At 50.7% G+C, this 22,007-nt stretch overlaps 1 protein-coding gene across 1 annotated transcript; it reads left to right on the plus strand.

Moving 5' to 3' along the window:
• Positions 1-3,796: 3,796 nt before the first annotated feature.
• LOC122376140 (arrestin domain-containing protein 3-like) lies at positions 3,797-15,162 on the plus strand. The gene is made up of 7 exons (XM_043355848.1): positions 3,797-3,813; positions 8,014-8,145; positions 9,854-9,985; positions 10,263-10,486; positions 10,793-10,975; positions 11,474-11,650; positions 12,201-15,162. The coding sequence occupies exons 2-7, from the start codon at positions 8,016-8,018 to the stop codon at positions 12,576-12,578; spliced, it is 1,224 nt and encodes a 407-aa protein (XP_043211783.1). The 5' UTR covers positions 3,797-3,813; positions 8,014-8,015; the 3' UTR covers positions 12,579-15,162.
• The last annotated feature ends 6,845 nt before the right edge of the window (positions 15,163-22,007 follow it).

Genomic DNA, 22,007 nt, shown 5'->3' on the forward strand with positions numbered 1-22,007 from the left:
GCAGCCATTCTATAACTCAGGAACTACTGGGCCGATCGCGACGAAACACAACCAGTGGAATCGGCGTATGCGATTTCATCAGCCGTTTCGAATATGGTGACCTCAGGTGACCTCGGTGACCTTGGGAGGTCACATGACCGTTGTGGCCTATGGCAGCCACTCTATAACTCAGGAACTACTGGGCCGATCGCGACAAAAACACCACCAGTCGAATCAGCGTATGCAATTTCATCAGCCGTTTCGAATATGGTGACCTCAGGTGACCTCGGTGACCTTGGGAGGTCACATGACCGTTGTGGCCTATGGCAGCCATTCTATAACTCAGGAACTACTAGGCCGATCGCGACGAAAACACCACCAGTCGATTTAGCGTATGCGATTTCATCAGTCGTTTCGAATATGGTGACCTCAGGTGACCTCGGTGACCTCAAAAGGTCAACTTTACGTTTTCGCCTATTGCAGCCATTCTATAAGTCAGGAACTGCTGGGCCGATCGTGACGAAAACACCACCAGTCGATTCAGCGTATGCGATTTCATCAGCCGTTTCGAATATGGTGACCTCAGGTGACCTCGGTGACCTTGGGAGGTCACATGACCGTTGTAGCCTATGGCAGCCATTCTATAACTCAGGAACTACTGGGCCGATTGCGACGAAAACACCACCAGTGGAATCAGCGTAAGCGATTTCATCAGCCGTTTCGAATATGGTGACCTCAGGTGACCTCGGTGACCTTGGGAGGTCACATGACCGTCGTGGCCCAGTAAACATGCCGACGTCGGCCCGACGTCGGCCAACGTCGGGGTGACGTTAGCATCTCGGCATCGGCATGCCGACGTCGGCCCGACGTCGGTCCAACCTCGGCACGACGTCGGCTGGATGTCGGATATGCCCGCATGTACCGACGTCCAGCCGAGGTCCAGCCGACGTCGGGCCAACGTCGGACCGAGATCAATTGCTGAGGTCCAGCCGACGTCGGGCCGACGTCGGGGCGACGTCGGACCGACATCGGCCGCTGTTTTGACCGTTAAAATAATATAAAATGCATGTTTCATGTTTCATAAAAAGCTTCTGTATTTAAAATATCCTCAGGAAACTCACATCTTCCTCCACGCCGCAACCCCCTGATCCGTACTGGACAGGAAACTTTATCCCATTTGGGATTGCCCGTAAGCCGAGCTCGCCCGCAGCCGGGTGCGGTGAGTGCTTGGGGGCTGCTCGGCCTATCCTTTGGTCAGGCTCAGCCCCGGCAACTCACCAGGGCCGGGCCCAGTTCATATAGAAAGGCCAGTCGGCAAGTGTTACTTTGCCAAAGTGCCACTTATCAAAGGGACACCTTGGGAAACGTTGGTGCAGGTGTGTAAGAGTGGCTATATGAATCCATTGTGCGGTCGCCCTTTCCAATAAGTGTCACGTAACAGCAATGGGACCAGGGACTTCTATATTAATTGGACCCAGGGTGCTCGCCAAGAAGACCAATGTCTCCATCCTATCATCCTTCCGGCTCTAAAATGGTCTTGTCAGACCGAAAGGGCATAACCCAACAAAACAAACTAAATACGCTAACTGGCTGCGTGGTGTAGTGGTTAGCGCACTAACCTCGCGTTCAAATGACATGGGGCTCGAATCCCGCCGCCGGTTGATATTTTTGGCGCGTTGTCCCAATAAACATGCCGACGTCGGCCCCGTCGGTCCAACGACAAACGATCTCGTCAACCTCGGCAAACGACCTCGGCCCGACGTCGGCTCGACGTCGGCTGGACTTCGGCTGGACGTCGGAACATGCGGGCATATCCGACGTCCAGCCGATGTCGGGCCGAGGTTGAACCGACGTTGGGCCGACGTCGGCATGTTTACTGGGCCACAACGGTCATGTGACCTCCCAAGGTCACCGAGGTCACCTGAGGTCACCATATTCGAAAAGGCGGATGAAATCGCATACGCTGAATCGACTGGTGGTGTTTTTGTCGCGATCGGCCCAGTAGTTCCTGAGTTATAGAATGGCTGCCATAGGCCACAACGGTCATGTGACCTCCCAAGGTCACCGAGGTCACCTGAGGTCACCATATTCGAGACGGCTGAGGAAATCGCATACGCTGATTCGACTGGTGGTGCTTTCGTCGCGATCGGCCCAGTAGTTCCTGAGTTATAGAATGGCTGCCATAGGCCACAACAGTCATGTGACCTCCCAAGGTCACCGAGGTCACCTGAGGTCACCATATTCGAAACGGTTGATGAAATCGCATACGCTGATTCGACTGGTGGTGTTTTCGTCGCGATCAGCCCAGTAGTTCCTAAGTTATAGAATGGCTGCCATAGGCCACAACGGTCATGTGACCTCCCAAGGTCACCGAGGTCACCTGAGGTCACCATATTCGAAACGGCTGATGAAATCGCATACGCTGATTCCACTAGTGGTGTTTTCGTCGCGATCGGCCCAGTAGTTCCTGAGTTATAGAATGGCTGCAATAGGCGAAAACGTAAAGTTGACCTTTTGAGGTCACCGAGGTCACCTGAGGTCACCATATTCAAAACGGCTGGTGAAATCGCAAACGCTGATTCGACTGGTGGTGTTTTCGTCGCGATCGGCTCAGTAGTTCCTGAGTTATAGAATGGCTGCATTAGGCGTCAATGCCGAGTAGACCTGTTGAGGTCACCGAGGTCACCTGGGGTCACGAGCTTCGAAACGGCTGATAAGATCGTACCCCTTGATTCGAATGGTGTTTCGTTCGTTCCGACGGTCCAGTAGTTCCTGAGTTATAGAATGGCTGCAAGGGTGGCGGTCGAATAGTGTTGTCCGAAAAGCAGTGGATTAGTGACTAGTGTTGTCCAAAAAGAGAAAGCTTGAAAGCAGCGCCTTTGCGGCAGAAGCGACGCGCAATGATTTTCTGAGCCAGTTAAAGGAAATAGTTCACTTTTTAACATTGACATGGGTTTTGAACTGGAATAGCAGTTCCGTAGCTTGGGCTGAGACGAGCATAAATCAGGAGCTTTTACAGCCCAACGATCACCCTAGGCAAAGATATTCTATTTCTCGTCCCGAAAAAGGTGTCTTGCGTTGAGGATGTGTGCCTTGCAGCCTTGGCCTTGCATATATTTCCATCCAGTATGAAAAGAGCATGGGTCCCGAAAATTCTTCAGAAACTAGAGAAATTATCTACGAGAACTCTAGAGAAATTCTCGTACTGATCAATTAGGACATTCAGGGAACATTATCAGATCGAGCAGATCGCCCAAATGCCGGTGGCTGCGATAATTTCTCTGTTTCTGAAGAATTTTCGGGACCCATGCTCTTTTCATACTGGATCGCGTGTGCCTTACAGAAACTGAAAAGTTCTTCCTATATCAAAATATAGAAAATAATCTTTTGTTATAAAAAGGTTTTATTTTCTTTGCTGATTATTTTGAACATAAAAAATCATAAATCCGTTGCAAAAAAAATAATTTCGTGAAAGTGAACTATTTCCTTTAACAAGCTGAAGCGGTTTGCAACTATTTGTTATTTATAGTCACCGTTTGGCAACAGCAACAGGTCACTATTTATAGTCACCGTGCCAGGTCACAAGCTATATTATCAAATAGTCACAAGATTATTTACGGCCTTGCACAGAGCGAGTCATATAGCCTTGCACATGGCGGTGTTTCACGGGTGCTGCTACCACGCTGCTATCAAATTGCGCGAGCTGACGTCACACTTGTGGTAGTGTTGGAGCAATGGGCCTGTTGATGTTTCCATGGAAACCCAATTTGACACGTGTAAAAGCAGCGTGCTGCTATCACCGGTGAAACAGGGCCCAGAGCGCAGAGAGGGAAGGAGCCTTGTTCCCCTCCCCGGTATGTCTTAGCAAGGCCGTATAAGAGAGGTAGAATCATCCCGCAATTTCCAATGGACCGGTCGCTAAGCATTAGCGTGACGTCACTGGTGGATACCGCGCGGCGCCCGGCTCCAAGCCGTACGTCGGGTACATTTGGCACTTTATTGTTGCTATTACTGAACGTAACGACAACTAATGACTTAAAACTTTTTTACCCACCTAAAGCTGATTTCCTTGCCGATACATTGCCGACCCGAGCCCCAGGGTTGACAATCTTGGGATATATGGGTCGGATGGGCGACCTCGCAACGGGAGAAGGAACGATTGCAGTTGTGTCCCGCACCGCCGATTGCATTCTCTATCTGCACCCGGAGGGGGGGGCGGGGACAGGGGGCACGTGCCCCCATCGGATCAGGGGGCCTCTCGGACCCGAGGGGCCCTGCGACGCCAATTGGCGGCTGAGGGTCCACGCTGGCATTTTCGACTCAGAAGGGCCCCACAGGGCTCGAAAGAACACCTTATGTGCTCCGAATAGCCACACAATAGCCACACTTCTCTCCATAAGAGCCACACACCGGCTTTTTATTGTTCCTTGTCGGCATTTGAGGGCCCCTTGCCGGCCTCCCAGGGCCCATTGGCGACCTCTGATGGCTACTTGCCGGCCTCTGAGGGCCCTTACCGGCATATCAGGGACCAGCAGCTCTAAGGGTTCCACACACGCCTCAGCCTGTGATGACCCCCTAAACCAATGGTTGAAGGCAGGGGCGTCGACGCGTAAGGAAAACTGGTCCGACTTTTACTCGGGGGGCCCCCACCGGTGGGGGCCCCCAGGTGTCGCGAGGGCCCCGCGAGGCGCAGCAGGGCCCCCGCGAGCCGCAGCGGGGGGCCCCCGTTGCCGCAGCAGGGGCCCCCGTGGCCGCAGCAGGGCCCCCGAGAGCCCCAACAGGGGCCCCCCGCGGCCGCAGAAGGGGACCCCGCGGGCCGCAGCAGGGCCCCGCGGTGTCTAGCAGGGCCCCAGAGGCGCAGCAGGGCCCCCGCGGTCTTTAGCAGGGCCCCCGAGCCGCAGTAGGGCCCCCGCGGTCTGCAGCAGGGGCCCCCGCGAGCCACAGCAGGGCACCGCCTAGTCGAAAAAGTGGTCCGACTAGTCTGAAAAGTCGGACCGGTGTCGACGCCCCTCGTTGAAGGCCCCCACAACGGCGCCTGCGAGGGCCCTCACCGGCGGCTGTGAAAGCCCCAAAGCGGTGCCCAGCTGAGGGCCCCACACTGCCACCTCTGAGTTCAACCGACACCCCTGAATGAAGTTCCAAAGGCCCAAACCAGTGCTTCTTAAGGCCATATCGGCAGTCACCGGTGACTTTTGAGGGCCCCGCACCGACGACTCTGAGGGCCCCCACCGGCGTCTGAGAGTACCTTGCTGGTCTCTGAGGACTCCACAGGGCTCCTGAAGACACCGCAGACCTCTTAAGGGCCCTTTGTCGGGCTCTGAGAGCCCCTGTCGGCTTATAAAGGGTTCGAGCCAGCAGCTCTAAGGGTCCCACACCCGACTGTGACGACCTTACACTGCAGTGTCTCTGAGGGCCCACAATGGCAACTGTGAGGACCCTCATCGGCGCCTCTGAGGGCCACACACTAGCACCTCAGAGGGCCCACAGCGGCACCTCCGGGACCCCGCACCAATGCCTCTGAGGGCCCACACCAGTGCCTCCAAAGGCTTCATAACCGGCGGCCCTGAGGGCACTACACCGGTGATTTTTGGGGGCCTACCGAAGGCACAACACAATCCCTTAGTCTCGCTGAGTTTTCATCCCAATCCCATACCGGCTTCTATCCCAATTCCGGCTCTAGCTACCCCCCCCCCCCCCCCCATGGGTCAGCGGCGCCGCGCCGGTGTCGGTGCCGGGGGCCAGCGCCATCGGGGCGGCAGTCGGCCACGCGCACTCAATGGTTAGCGCTTAGCACCGGCGGCTAGCGCACGCCCGGCGTGTTATCGGCCGTGAGCCGCTCCAAAACGGCTGCAGTAACTGGTCGATATAGGCAGTAAGCAGATGAGGAGATGCAGGTGGATTGATAACCGGCAAGCTTTTGTATTTTACGAGGGCGAAGGGTCGAAGTCGGCTGCTAAACCGTGAGCGGATTTTATCAGATGCCGGTTCACTATGACCTTTATCCTGGTCCTGGTCCGCTGACGCACTCTTGGAGAGCCGAATCACAGCAAAACTCCATCCAAGACTGTATCTATACGGCTTACGCTTTTCTGAAAACGTCTGCGTTTGGCCTCCTACGGGCCCGGCCGGCCGGCCGCGACTGGTGATCCACCAGTGACGTCACTGGTAGTGTTAAGCTGATTGGCGAATAATACATGGGGAGAACCGGGACGACATCCCCCTGTGTCTTAGTGCAACCGGGATGTCTCCCATATCCCATGAAAAAATTCCACAAGAGACCACAAAATATATTTTAGTGGTTATTGAGGTCTGTTGTGGCGTGAAATGGTTTCTTATGGTCCTAGTGGCCGTATTGAGGTATTGAGGTATTGAGTCCTAGTGAAGTACCGGCTTGTTATACCGTTTTTCACCCTTAGTAGCGGGGGCTCCATATATGCCCATATATGGTCATCCAAAGTCCATTTATTGACCAATCAATTTTTGGATTTTCGCCTTGTAGTTTCCCCAACTGACCTACCAAATATGGGTGAATGGGCGGCCACCAACCTTGAACCTGGTCAATCTGAATCTCAAACTAGTTTCTTATTCACCTGAAGTTCGAATTTAGGTTCAGTCATCATCAATACTGATTGTGACAGTGTTCAAGTTCAAGCTCCACTAAACTGACGGCTTGTGTTGAGTGGTCAGCTAGCTGTGCTACTTTGCTGACTGCCTGTGTTTTCTTTTCTTAGGACAATTTTCAATATTACAGCAGTAACGTTCCAGGTGGGGGGGGGGGGGGGCATTTTTTTTGCCCCACTTTAGTTTTTTTTTTGGTATCTTCAGATACGCTGCGCCGATTGTCACCAAACTTTCAGTACCCTCCCATGAATAGCTTTTGCACATTGTGACCACAAATTTTCCAAAGGCTCTGATAGGTTGGCCGCTAATGATGCCGGAGTGACGTCATTTCTGCCATTTTCGACCCAAAAAAGGGTTTTGCTGGAAAAGCTGTCAGTCCTACAGCTTTAGAGATACAGAAAAATGTATGAGACATAAAAGGTGTAGAATTAACAGGGCTACAAACTGCTATCTCGGATTTTTGAAATTTTCAGATTTTGACCCCCAAAAATAAAAATAAAATAATTTTTTAATTTAAGCCCCGAAAAATCCAAGAAGTTTTTTGAATCTTGAGAAACGGAATATATGTGATAGTCCCTAGCGCATTCTATCTACATACCAAATTTGAGATCAATACCTCTTTTTTTGGCCAAGTTATAGCAAAAAAAAAAAACTCTAAAATTGATGACGTTAAATTTTCAGACTCAATTCTTAGCAATTCTAGACGTAGCGCAAAACAAAGACCACCATTAGACTCCCTGTGACGAGCTGCATCGAATCAATACCCATTTTATGCAAAATTATCAACTTTGAAATTTGACCTTTTTTTACCTGACCTCCACCAGAAAGTGACTTAAATCGTACCTGATGGTCTTAATATAACCAACACCATTTGAATTTGATGCAACACCATTGAATTGCAAATGAAAAATCAGCCATAAAACATGCATCGCACAACCTTAGTAAAGTTGGATTCATGTGCTGACCTTTGGTGACCTGACCTGTGACCTGAACTGGTATTATCAGTGACCTCTAATAGCAACATACGAGTATGTACTAGGCAATCGCTGATTTTCGAGAAAATGCGTTTTACTCGAAGTTATAGCGCATTCCTAGAAGACCCGTGAACGGTGAAACATTTTATCTTTGACCTGACCTGTGACTGACATCGGTGACCCCGAGGTCAATGAAATTTGGTTTCCAACGACAAATTTGACAGGGCTATCGAACGCCGTTTGAATTTCCGGGATCCGTCCAGTAGCTTCGGAGATACGGGGGGGGGGCAAAAAAATGCCCGCCCCCAACTGCGCGGAAGGTGGCCGGGAGGCCCACCGCCTGCCGGGTTAATACAAATGGTGTTTGTTTTAGAATAGTAAGTGCGCTACCCAAATTTGATCTGAATCCACAGGTAAATGTTCCCTGCTTCTGTTTCAGAGATGGGTATTCATTCAGTTAGCATCTCATTTAGGGGAGAGACTGCTGGCTATGCCACCTATCGACCAGGAGAAACTGTCCATGGTGTCATGACGCTCATCATCGGTGGCTGTGAGCCGCACAAGCTCTCATGTAAGTATGCTAAAATCAAGTAGCATTATTAGGTAGGTACCTTCTAAGCAGACATGCTAAGGTCAAGCTACACTATGTGGAACTGTCCAGGAAAATATGTGCATGCTAGTCTGTGTTTCAGTGCTCGCAGGATTTCTTGATGTGGGTTTCTGCGGGTTTCATGAAGTTCTGTGAACTAGCATGTGCTTATACAGGTACTCAAGCATGACAACTAGTGAGGGCTATGTATGAAAATGTGCAATTTTGCTTAATGTTGTTTTTTAGTTCATCAAATATCCTGGACATTCCCTGGCATTCCCATCTGTGACTTCCTTCACTGAATATGGTCACTCATGTTGCTGTGAATTGCCCAGTGTAACCAACCCAGTGTATTTCCTATCAGCTGAACTTTATCTGCGGACTGCGGACCTACGGATTTCTCGCAAAATCTGACAAAACAGGGCACATGTAATTTCCTGGAGGATCACACATAGTCTAGCCTGACCTTTGAAGAAGGATAATTAGTAATATTTTTCTGAGAATGAAGGTAAAGAATTTAGAATTCAGTCTGTTGCCAAAGGAGGGATTCTAGGAACCTATATCATGCAACTATTTTAGATAAAGTTATTTTGTAGTTTGGCAGGCTAAACATTTTGCAAATTTCACACCCAAGTTATTAGAGATTAGGTAGGTCACTAGGTTACATCAAATTAGGTTCCCACCTAGCTTTAAGGAAAAATTGAAATGGTTGCATCTGCTACAATAAGTGATTTGAAACTTTCAGGGAATGATTTATCCAAGAATGTCAAAATTAAGATTTAACCTTTGGAAGATTTGACTTTGAATAATCTCTGTTGACCTGAACTTTGACCTCCTTCAAATCTTTCAGATAGGCACCACTTACAGTGTGCTGCTACTCTGTCATCCCACTAATCGAATTAGAGGGGTGGAGGTGTGCAGGTGAAAACGTACAATGCTTTACGATCGGACATCCGCCGAGGGCCGCGGGTTAATTTAGTTTCATGTTTGAGTGGACGGACTTAAAATGCTGGAGCCCTTGCCAAGCACTGCAGAACTTGTATACTGGGTGTCATTAAATGAAGGATCATCAAGTATTTTTATCTCTTTTTTTTGTCCCGCACGTGCGAATATTTTAATATTTCATGAAGTGATAGAGCACATCGTGGCACGTTTGAAAATGGTCAAACATTGATTCTACGATGTGGACAACTGAAGAGAGGTCGTTTTGCGTAGATGCTTACATTTGGCAAAATCTCTGGACGAAACCCGGCGCCGACGAAACCTGCAGCAAGTCAGGCTACCAATGATTAGGCAGTGTGGTGGAACTCATCTTGAGCTGCTATGCTCGCTCTAATGAGCTGGTATGCTTCGTATGGCAGCGAATGATGCAGTGTTTGGTATTTTCAGTTTTGCCATTGCATTGTGCGTCTGATGGTACCAGTAAACTACCTCTTATTTGTGAAATATAAGAACAAATGGTAAAAACATCATGATCCTTCATAGTTCATTTAATGACGCAAGGTATACTACTTGATAGCGCAATGCCAGGTTACAGTCAGACAGGGTCTGTCTGTCCCCCCCCCCCCCCCACTCACTCATAAGCGGGAGCGGCTCGAACTCTTAGAAAATATGAACGTGTTAAAACAAAAAATATGAACGTGTTAAAACTCTAGTGTTCTGTGATTTACCATTGTGTCCGTTTTCTCAGCTGTATTAGTCAAGGTACGAGGCTTGGCTAAATCCCTTTGGAAGACTCATAGCGGCTCGGGGAAGAACCGACACACCCACACTCACACCGAGGACCTGTGGCTCATCAGGGAGGACATCTTCTTTATAAGAGGTGGGAATCGAGCCTCTCGAACGGCATGAGATGTGCTGTCAGCTGATGGGGCTTTCTCAGGAATATATTTGCTTTCAGGCGGCTCCAAAATGTGGGTATCAGGTGCTTCAGCGGGGCTCGAGTAATGAGACCGATTTGAACTGAAACTTCTGACAGTATGGACGGCCATGAACATAGGTTACCGCGCTGACGACATAGGCTTGATATCTGACACAGGTTAAACCATAATCTGCCTTACCTGTGGTTTGCTGATTGTTGATAACCTCGTGTGCGCCAGGTCCGACGGTGGAGGCGCTACACCCGGGCACATACCAGTACGCGTTCTCGCACCAGCTGCGCCTGGGCCTGCCGCCGACGTACAGCTGTCAGTACGGCACCATCAGCTACATGTGCAAGGCGCGCGCCATCAGCCACGACCTGTTCGCCTTCAACGGCAAGTCCGAGTACACGTTCACCGTGCTGCCGGCGCTCGACCTGAACGCCGAGCCGGCCAATCTGGCGGTGAGCAGGGCTGACCTCTCCCCAGGCCTTCCGTCCTCTCCTCCCGGCGGTCCGAGTGGCGCTTGGCTTCCCAATATCGACTTGTCCACCAGTCAGATGACAATGGCATTAGTCCTAACCAATATGCCGTCAGCTGTACAGATGACAATACGATCGTGTAAAGTGAGACTATTTTTCTCATGCGTGTGTGTATGTGTGTGTTTTTTTTTTTTTAATTTTGCCACATCTCTGGTATACACAGATACTGAGCGAACTGCCGTGCCTCTGGCGATCCCCTGTGTAACTGGCGCCCCTACCCTGCGACAGGAGCCGGCTTCTGTGACTGCCGAGGCGCAGCAGTCGCTCTTCGGCCACGCGATAGGTCGGTTCACACTGACCATGTCGCCCCAGGCAGCCGTCGGAGGGCAGACCATCTCCTTCACCATTGACGGGCCCGAGCGGCTCTTCAGGAAACAGCTCAACGCGCCCGGCGTTGTCAAACTCAAACGGGTGCGTGGTCAAACTCAAACAAGAACGTGTCACTCTGTTGCGCTCAGCTGGGGGCCCGCATCACCGCTCAATGAATGTCAGTTGGATTAGTGACGGCTTTCTGTCTGCTGGGAGGACTGAGCGACACAGAATTTAAAGCCTGCAACAGAATCTTTCCGCAGTTCGGAAATCGCATGCGAGAGCCTATTCAGTTACATGGAAGCACGCTCGCATCAATCGCACGCTTCTCCCGCATGCGATTGATGCGGGAAGAATTGTATTTGAATGAATAGGCTCTCGCATGCGATTTCCTAAATGTGGAAAGAGTCAGCTTTAAGTCTCATTCACACCGCTGATATGGTAGTATACACTGAGCACCCTTCAGCTGCTCTCCCCAGTATCTGACTGTGTGCTAAGTGTGTGCTCAGTGCTGACTGTGTGCTATCTCTGTTAGCAGTGTATCTTTCAGATCCCCTCCCCAGCCTCTGACCGAGTGCTGACTGTTATCTCTGTCGGCAGTGTACGCTGTGTATCGCTAACGGTCGCCGCCGGGAGGAGAAGCGAGACGTGGCTGTCGTACAGCCGGGACAGTCGCCCAACGGATGGCACCGCTTCGAGCTGACCGTTCCGCGCCACGAGGGCATCACCATCAGCGCCGTCATGTGCCGCATCATCACAGTCACCTACTACGTCAAGGTACGGTAAATGCACCACATCACAGTCACCTACTTACTACGTCAAGGCGGGGTAAATGTGACGCATCTTCAGTCACCTACTACGTGAAGGTAGGGTAAATGCACTGCATCATCAGTCATCTACTACGGCAAAGTAGGTAGGTTAATTATACTATACAGCATTATACAGCTACGTATAATGTTATGTCAATGTGGAGTAAAAATTTCCTGGTAACTGACAACAAAGCCCTTGAGCTACTTTCTGTGTTTTTTTCCAGAATAAGAATACATACCGGCTACCTCCCAGTAAGACCAGGGATCCGTACATCGTCACAGTCATCTTTTTACCGAGATGTTGTATTCGTTCTACCTCATCGCAGTCAGCCACTAGAGCAAAGAAAAGGATACGCTCTGCCTCACCATTTCGCCTACGGTGTTCGCATCACCACCTGTACTGTACTGAGTGACTATATGACTACGCCCTCTCTCGGTGCCTGTTTTCGTGTTCCGTCCGTGCTGTGCTGATTGCTTACCTGCTGCGTCCGCCCTTACACCGTGTCCCTCGTTCCCAGATCAAGTCTCGCCACATCACGCTCTCGCTGCCGCTGGTGCTGGGCACGGTGCCGTTTCACCGGTCCCACGTGCGCAGCCGTTCCGTCTCTCCGCGCCCGACCGCGCCGTCCGCCGCCGGAGGCACCGAGCCGCGGCGGCGCTCCGCCTGGGCTGACAGTCCCAGTCTGCGGCCGCCGGCCGAGCACCACTCGTCCTCGGCGCCGGCGCTGGCCGCCGCGCCCGACTACGACCCGCCGCCCTCGTACGAGCAGGTGATGCGCGACCAGCCGCACAGTCCCGGCCGAGCCGCCGCCGGCGGGCACACAGCCAGCGAGACTGAGCGCCGACACAAAAAGGAACACGAGGCCACTGGCTTCACGTTTCTGGGGGACATGTGAGCGCTGCGCTCGCTGACCGGGCTCTGGACGGCCGACTGTCGGCCGGATCAGGTCGACGGACAGGGTGAGTACATTGCCACCTCCCCTCCTCCCTCCGCCTCGTCTCTCTCTGCTCTCCCTGGTGACAGCACTGGCCCGTGTCTCGGCCGGCGGGCAGAGCTGGGTGGATGATGCGGCGACCTGCCCACGGTGGGCTGTGTGGTGTCACACCGACAAGGGTACAGTCACATCAGTTGGGGGTGACTCCAGAGGTGGGTACACTGTTCGGCCCACGGGGTGCTGTGTGCTGGTCAGTGACCGAATTAGTCCCACAGAGGGCACGATAAGTCGCAGTCTGGCGGTGGTCTGGTAAGCTTCGATCTTACAGCCAGAAATGGCATACGTCGGCAAAAATGTAGATAGGCCTGCTCAGTGCTCTGTGGTGGTCTGCACAGACTGGCATTTATCATGGCTACAAAAAGAGGTGAATGGGAACTTATGTGTAGTTTTATGAAAAATGCGTGCGACAATCTTTAGGACTTGTGTGTAGTTTTATGGAATCGGTGTTGATATTCAGCCTGGTTGCTGCGTTTTCACTTTTTATACACCAAATCTGTTATATTAATGAATTTTTAAGTGGATATTGTCGGGTCATTTGTATGTTTAGATCTGAATCGATATTGACCTGTTAAGGAATATGATCCTGTGTCGGACGCTGATTGTCAGAGCAAAGAGTGCAATTTTTATGCAGCAGTGTTTTTCATTACATGACGTGTCTAGTCTGGTTCGGTTTTACACCATGTCCGGCTCCTGCACGCACCTCTGTCTTACGCACGCCATCGACGCCGATTCTCCGTTCAGAGAGTCTCGTTTTTTCGTGACAAAGCTGCGGCGTCACCTAGCTGAGGCAGTGACGCCATCTGTGCGAGAGTCGGTGGTCGGCAGCGCCCGCTGTGGTGTTGGGTCTGCGCTGGTAGGTCTCCCCTCTCGTAATGTATCTCCTCGTACATTTCGAGCAGCAGAGGTCCATACCATCGCTATGAGAAAGCGAACGCGGTGGGTGATTTGGCGTCAGAGGTAGTATAAGGGTGAGTTGTTGTTTTGTGATGGTGCTGCCCTGTGAATTCACCGTTTGTTGCATTGTGGGAAAAGCTCCTCAGGGGCCGTCCCTTGATGCAAACTTACTCGATACACATAACACAGCAAGCGTTGTGGTGATGGGTTCGTTCCCCTTCATGGTCTGCAGTACAACTGTTCAGTCAGTGGCTCAGTATGCAAAACAGGCATATAAAACCCAGCATGCACGATACGTATCTGTACACGCCAATGACCTTCTCAGCCGTGTATTGCACTACATGTCGAGGTGACGGTGTACTCCGTTTCGCTTTCGTCGATATCCTTTATCGCGATAGTGACGGAAACCTTAAATTTGTCTACTCCTCCGTTCGTTCGCTTCCTCGCGAGTGTCTTAGACACGATCAGTTGTTTAGTTTTAAGACAAGCTCCAGAGTTTTGAGACATGCGCCAGAAACATGTACGTGATGATACGTGCCAATTGGCTTTGTGGAGTGGTGATAGGATAGCCCGCACCACAGGCGTTGAATTCACTTTTTGTGAGTTTTTATTCTGATGCTCACGCTATTTTTGCGTGCATTTAGGTATAGATCCCAAAGTTTGGTAAAACAATGTATTGTTTGTGTTTTAGTTTTTTAATTAGTAGGACGCGTTTCAGTGGCACTTTACTCGTCCTGACGCCAGTGTGATTGAAACTATTCCTGTGTCGTGTTGTCTGCAACGCTGTGCCTTCGTACTATGTTCAACGTGCGTCTGAACTTGTGTCTGAAATTAAATGTGTGTCTCAAGTCTGTTTGTGTGAAGCTATCTGATGTATATCTGTGGTTCATCTGAACCGTTACAAGCAAGCTAAACAGCACACATTTGTTGAAATTGGACAGAGCGGGTTATGTCCTTAAATGGCACCTACTGTTAATAACTTTAACGCCGCAGTTTATGCAGCGTTGGGTGGCGCAACGCTGGTGATTTGTGGACGTATTGCGAGTATCTGTATGCTTGCGTTAGGTACAAGAGGTGAACCTCATTAACAGTGTCTATTTTATGTTTTGATATTTGCTCTAGACCCATGGCCTTGGCAGAGAAGGACGTCATTATGCTTGTTCTTTGAAGCCGCTGGAATGCATCCATTGAGCTTATATGAGTTGTGTGTTTTGATTTGAATAGTGCTAGAGAAAAAGGTAAAAATGGCCAGACCAGTTGTCGATGCATCGTCTGTTGATTGACCAAATATGAAGCCAGATGAACTCAAATGGGGCATTGGTTCTGTGAAGTTTGATAGGCGAACAACATGAATACGCTCGTAACCAATGTGTTTATGGGCATGGTGTCTTCAGTTTTAACATGCGGCGATTTATTGCATAAAATGTCAGCTCATCGTCATATTTATCGCTTGTTTGAAACATTTGTGTGCCTGTCGTCTCCGAAAAGAAATATCGCTCGAATCCTGACCATGTTACATGTGTCTGCCTTTTCCGGTAATGAAAAACTGCCTAAATCGCGACAATTCTTACAATACATCGTTTGGCTTTATGACGGCTGTGGTCTGTGGAGCAGGAGGTCCAGTGCCAGCCGAACAAGCTCATACTTCAGATATGTCTGCACGACCTGACATCTAATCAGTAAACTGACAATGATACTGAATGACGAATGGCTTGGCGAGAAATTGACTCGTGAACGGACATGACCTTTACACGAAACTCAATGTGAACGCGCTGCGGCGTTACCGTCATGTATTTCACAGTGTATTAGAATTCACTGCCCTCGAGAGGATTGGCCCAAGTCAAGCCCTGTTCCGGGCCGTTCCCACTCAAGTGTTGACAGTGTGAACTGACCTATCGTGGCCATCCGGTCCACCCGTCTCGCGTTCCGTGCTTACACGCCGTCTCGCAGTGCGTGCCGGACACCAGTGAGCGACACAGGACTGACTTCCATCAGCAGTGACACGGTGATATGTTTGTGTCGCACAATTCATCGGCCGGGTGGCTCGGCGCGGCACGCATCGGGGTTAACTGGCCGCCGTGGGTTTCAAATCCACCTCGGACGCTGCCCCAGCTGAAAGGCGCTGGCTGGTCCGGCGCATCTGGTAGCGAGGTTATCTCAGTGCTGCTGTCTCCTCTCTCCCTCGCAACACACACTTCTGTGACCTATGCGTCCATAGTAACGGCACAATGTTGCCTGTTGTAAGGATCTGTGGTTGCCATTGTAAATGTGGTTGCCACTGGCCAGGGTGCATACACAAACTCGGGCAACTGTAAGCTCAGTTGACCCAGAGGACGAGAACGAGCACTAGGCAGTGCCATCCGGTGACTGGTGGATCCTGGTGGGTAACGGGGAACGGGGGTCACTGGGCCATCAGTGATCTACATCGACATATACGGATGAGAGGCGCCATTTTTTGTGTTACGTCAAATCAGAGAAGATACCCTGCTTCAAACTGAAAAAATAATATTTGCATAATTTCAACTGCGTTATTGGTCCGCTTCAGAAAACATACGCTAATGAAGTTCGTTCATCTATCGCCAAATAAACCTAGCGTAAAAACTCCCATTCACCGGCAGCCTCGCAGCCTCTTGGTACAACACCATTCAGACGTCCAGCCATTCATGCCTGCTCACAATGACGCGTTGCGCAGAAGTGGAGCACGCGCCTGTGTGAGCTGGTGTCGGCAGCTGTCTGCCCGCGGCGGCCAGCGCCGGGTAGAACATCCATCAGCTGTCCGGCGGGCCGGCCGGCGAGGGGTGGGCGCCCCAGACGGGCGGCCGGTGCAAGGTCCCTGGGTGCGCCGGAACGATGACGCATCCGCAATGAAAACTGTGGGGTGGAGTTTCCCGCGCCAATCGTGGCTGAATTCTCTATCGCTCCGGTGTGTTGGCACCTAAGCAATGACGCAGCCTTTTTCCAAGCTTAGAGTGGTTCTAGCTTCCACTCACATTGCCATATAATTAACGTCCTACTAGAAGGTGTGCTCAGTGGAACATTCGAACGTCCTCAGGCTCCCTGCTATGTGTCTCTTGTTAACACCACGCTTGGAGTGGTATTGTCGTGACAGTCATTTCATTGAACAAAGCCTGATTTGGTTGATAGGAAATCGTCATTCGTTAAACAAACCGCATATGCCTACATACCTAATTGTGGTGTTGAGCTGCTCCGGAGTTGGAACTGCATTTTTCCTCATCAGCTTCCAATGTTACAATAACAGCAATGTCCTCACTCGACATGACGTGCCTAACCAATTATGCTCAGTAAACAAACCAAACGTGTAATCAGACGATGGCAGAACCACTAATTATGCCCATTTTCGCAGCTCTATAGGTAGTTCTCATGGCATTTCCAGAGGTCATGTTTGTCTTGTTAGTGATCACAGTATCGTGTTAGCCTAACGGATGTCATAAGTAGCCTGACCTGCATTCGTGTGACGGTAATTGGCTAGCCTTCGGTTCCACGTCTTTGACCTGGTCCCTACCTGTCTGTAATGAATGACCACTATCAATCCTTCGACGCAAACCTCGGAATACCAATGGGACCAACCTGGAGAGCCATCCGTTTTAAATAACCCAAACGGGTGAATGAGATATTCCCAAGCTTATACCATACCAGTCTCTGTATTGTTAGAAGAATGAAACACTTGATAAAGTTTTCTCAGTTCGGTCATAACTTAATGGAACGAGGAGGCGCCCGACTTCCGTTCTCGTTGTGTTGAGGGAGTCCAGATAGCCTCTCTGTTCGGACCTCTTCTCCGCCGTGTCTGGCCGTCCGGTAAGATGAACTGCAGACACCGCCGCCCGTATATTTCCTCTTTCTTTCCGAGTGTTGCGCGTGGCTGAGGCCGGCCCGAGGCGCGTGGTGTCGTCGGAAGAGTGAGACGGCCAACCTCAACCCCCTCCCCGGGCCAGGGGAGAGGGGGCCGCGCGGCGCGTGCGACGGCGGGCGGCCGTCGGCGTCGACGCGTGCGTCCGACGCTGAGTCGGCGGCGCGGAGGCTGCCGGCGGCGGCGACCAAGTCCGCGTGCTCAGTCGGGCGCCGCCGGCCGGCCTGAACGTGCGATCGGGGACGTTACTGACCGCCGTGTGTCTCAGCAGGTGTCACCACTAGTGGAACAGACTCCGGTTGGATCTCGGGCTGGACTAGCGAGTGGATTCGCCAGTGTCTGGCACTGCGAGACTGGGTGGAGGAGGTCCTCTGCGCCCTCTGACGCGTTCTGAGCCCCTGCTCTGGAAGTTATAGGCGTGAACTGAGAACTGTGGTGGGCCCGCTGCGAAGTGCAGACCGTTTAACAGGCCCATTGCCTCGATGGAACTGAGATATTTCTAAGGAGCAGAAGCTGCTGGTGTGGTATTGGCGTGCTACAATAACATTCAGTAGTGGTTGAGCGCACAGACTTTTAACAACGCCTGCCCTGGTCGTAACCACGGAACTGATGTCAGGTCTGTGTATCTAGCTTTAACTGGACTCATCTCTCTCTCACTTTTTTGGAGGGCAGATTTCTCCATTGTCCCTTGAACAGCAGACGCGCTTCAGGGATAAGTCCGACTGAGCCCGGCCCACAAGCCGACTGCCGTCATGACTGCCACGCTGAGTAGCCTGTCCGTGGGCAACAACCTCAGTCTCTGCACTCCACCATCGGCCGCCACTTTCAACGAGTCGTTCACTGAACAGATGCGCGCGATTAGGGAGCTGAAGCACTACACCTACGGCGTGGCCATGCCGATCATCTGCGCGCTCGGCATCATCGGCAACGTGCTCAACCTGCTCGTCCTCACCAGGAAGAACATGAAGAGCGTCGCCTACTGCTATATGAGAGGTGAGGCGTTGTGGACGTGATTGTATTGGTTTTACGTTGCAGGTGCTCAATACTATGGAACGAAATCTTAGTGACTACTTAGTTTCATCTTCCTGTTTTAGATATATGTAAACAGGCAATGCTCGTTTGTGTTGATGGCAGGAGAACTGAATATCTAATAATGACTCACTTTTATTCATGGACACACTTTCATCAATGACACGTTTTAGATAGTAGGCGAGGGATGCCTATTCCATAGAACTAAAAAATGTTTTGACGCTTATATTCACACATGCTTGCTTGAAAGAATGTAAAGCAAATAGAAATTCCGACAATTCAATAAGCCTTTCAGTTTCTGTCGCATCTGTTCGCTAGATTGTGCCATCACATAGGCTGCCTTGTGACGATATCGCAACCACGGTGTTTTGAACGTTTGGCTGGCGCTAAACGACATTAGCAATATCGATCAAGGATGTTGGCTCTATATACGGAGTGGAATAGCAAGGGACGTATCCTGCCGTTATAAATGTGATAAATGTCTTGAAAGCGGAAATTGAAAAACGTGAGGTCAAGCTACTCGATACAAGAACTTCTTTTCTATGATGATGAAACGTGGTTCCCTTGGATGGATGATTTGTGGTAGTGGAATTTTTAATGGAGAGTCTATTTATCATTCAGGCTCTCTTGTATGTACACATAGGCGGCGGAACGGGGAGGGCACCGGGGCACCGTGTCCCCTTTGATTTTGGCATTTTAACATTAGCCCTATGGACGTTGCATGGAAAGAATGGGACCAAAAGTCGGCAGTGCCTCCCCCCCCCCCTTAATTGAAGGTGTTGCGCCGCTACTGCTTGCACATTGTACTAATATTCTATAATATCCACATATAGGCTCAGTTAAAGGTTTGGCAGGCGGCAAGTGATCATCAGGTCGCTCTGTCACAAATCGATGGACATCGCACAATATCATCTAATTTACGGTTATTTGCGGTTCAGTTATGGTCTCTTAGTAGAACTGTGCAACATTATACCGGCCCAGAATTGCTCCGGACGCCGTTTTGGGACGGGTATTGGTTCCAAACGAGCGCGGTGCGGAGCTGGCGGCTGGCCGCCGTTTCACTGATTGGTATACTGTGCCGGAGAGCACGGCTGTCGTGCGGCACACGGCTCGATCGGCGAGCAGGCGGATGCCCGGAGCTGGCTGGAACAGTCGCCTGTTCTCGGTGAGCTCAACGCGCTAGGCTTATGTTCTTGTGTATGAACTGCTCGACAGTTTATCTCTTACAAACCGGCCGAAATCGTCCCATGCTGGTGAAACATGCTGAAACATAAGCTTTCATGCTGAGAAAACAGCATAAAAGCTTTAAAAAAAGATGAGGAGGTGAGGACAATGTAATGTTGCCGTGATTGTCCCTCTCCAGTGGCGGATCTACGTTGGGGCAAAATGGGCAATTGCCCCCCCCCTAAACGAAAAACCTCTGGGCAAACATATCTTTTTGCCCCCCCCCCCTAAAAAACTACAACTTGAATACTAAAAATATGGTGTTTGAAAAGAAATGTGAAATAAATGGAGGACTAGCTAAGGTTGTCATATTCGTGATATTAAGTTGTGAGCTGATAAAAAGTCCTCCGCCCCATGAATGTCAGTCCATCATCCATCAGCAGTGCCTGTGCTACTACTGCTACTGCTACAAAAAAACGCGATTTATTGAAACCTTGAACCAAGTAAACAAACCGTCAACAGCAGACCGCCAGACCATCAGACGCCAGTGGGGTCAGGGGTCACCACTGGTGAGCGGTTGGACAGTGGTGGGTTTGCATGGGTATATAAGAAGTGTTTGCATAATATTTTATTGCTAGATAGCATGGGTGTAGGAGCTGAAAAAATATTGGTGGGTCTAAATATCCATTAGTACCTAGCATTTCCACTGTGGCTACATTAGTTATGTCCAGAGGCGGATACAGCCATTTCCAAAGGGGGTGCCAAAAGGGTGCGAGAGTCTCTACAAGAGCTGCATATGTGTATGCAGGACTGAGGAGCGAAAGGGGGTGCCAAACTCAGTTTTGGCACCCCGATTACTGATTTTGGCACCCCTGGCACCCGCCTGGATCCGCCAATGGTTATCCGCTATTGGTTAATGTGTTTATATGGGCTTGGTTAATGCTAACTGCCTTTGAGAACAAGTGCGAGATAGGTTTCTGAGAGGAATAACGTAAAGAAGATTACCAATCGCGGCTTTTTCATGAGCCATACCGTTATCTAACGGGGACAAACACAGAAAGGCTCAGTCAGAGCTTTTGGTTTGCGAGGTGTTGGAGAAGCTCAGTATGTTGTGGGAAGTTAACGCTGTTCAGTGTGATTCCGTTGGCTGTTACGCTGTGGTCCTATATGTAGTCTGTAGAAGCATCGTTGTTGTTGTTTATTGGGGCTTAAGGGCGCGCCGACTACAAGGTCATTTTGCGCCCATAACTATATACAAGTAAAGCAAGTGTGTCACAAGAAAACAGACGTAATAAAAGGCTTAAAAAAGCCTAAAAGCTGGTTAAAAAGAGCAAAGAAGGGTAAAATACTCCAAGCGTATCGTAAAAGACAGCTGACTAGGCGTAAGGACTAGATTAGAATAGACGTATGGACTAGTTGGTTTGGTATCAGATCGAGTAGATTACTTGGAATTTGATTGAACGGATAAAGGAAAAGATGTTGCCAGATAAAACCCAGGGTGACTCGTCACCCAGCAAGTGGCGGACGGTGATATCCGGAGCGATGCGGCCCAGGTAGCGAGTCCGGTCCGGTTCCAAGCGTCGACAAGATAAAAGCACGTGGGCGACGGTGAGAGGCACGGCGCACCCGCCGCAAACGGGCTGCTCATCTCCGCGGAGAAGGTGGCCATGCGTCGCATACGTATGACCGATGCGGAGCCTGCATAAAATCACTTCGTTTGACCTGTTGTCTTGCGAGCAAGACCTCCAATGCTCCAGAGTCGGCTTCACCTCTCGGAGCTTCCTCCTCCACGCAGGCGCCACTCTGCCTGCCACTCCGTTAGAATAAAAGATCGTACAGCAGGGTAAAAATCACGCGCCGGCAATGGCAACCGACGAGTGCAGGGTGCTGCAGCAGCACGCCTTGCAGCCGCGTCTGCCAGCTCATTGCCATGAACGCCAACGTGACTGGGAATCCAGCAGAACTGAACAGATTTACCCGATTGTTCTACTGACTGAAGCCGAGCTAAAATGTCTTGAACGATCGGGTCGGCTGGATTAAAACTCCGCAGGGCCAACAGGCTGCTTAGGGAGTCCGATAAAATCAAGTAAAAAGGTCCGTCCGATACCTCAATAAAACACAAAGCCTTCTCGATGGCAACAAGTTCCGATGAAAACACCGAGGCGAAAGATGGCAACGAAAATGAACGGGTATCGTCGCCAGCGACGAAAGAACAGCCCGCTCCCTCAGGTGTTTTAGAGCCGTCTGTGAATACAGGAATAAAACCATCGTAAGAGGCAAGGTGTTCCAAGGCTCGGACTCGTGCCTCTGCAGGCAGCAACTTGCCCTTTGGAACTGCAGAAAGCGAAAGATCCACCTGTGGACTGACACTTTTC

The sequence above is a fragment of the Amphibalanus amphitrite genome, unplaced genomic scaffold (genome assembly GCF_019059575.1).
Source record: "Amphibalanus amphitrite isolate SeventyFive unplaced genomic scaffold, NRLGWU_Aamphi_draft 002028F_arrow, whole genome shotgun sequence".
NCBI lineage: Eukaryota > Metazoa > Arthropoda > Thecostraca > Balanomorpha > Balanidae > Amphibalanus > Amphibalanus amphitrite.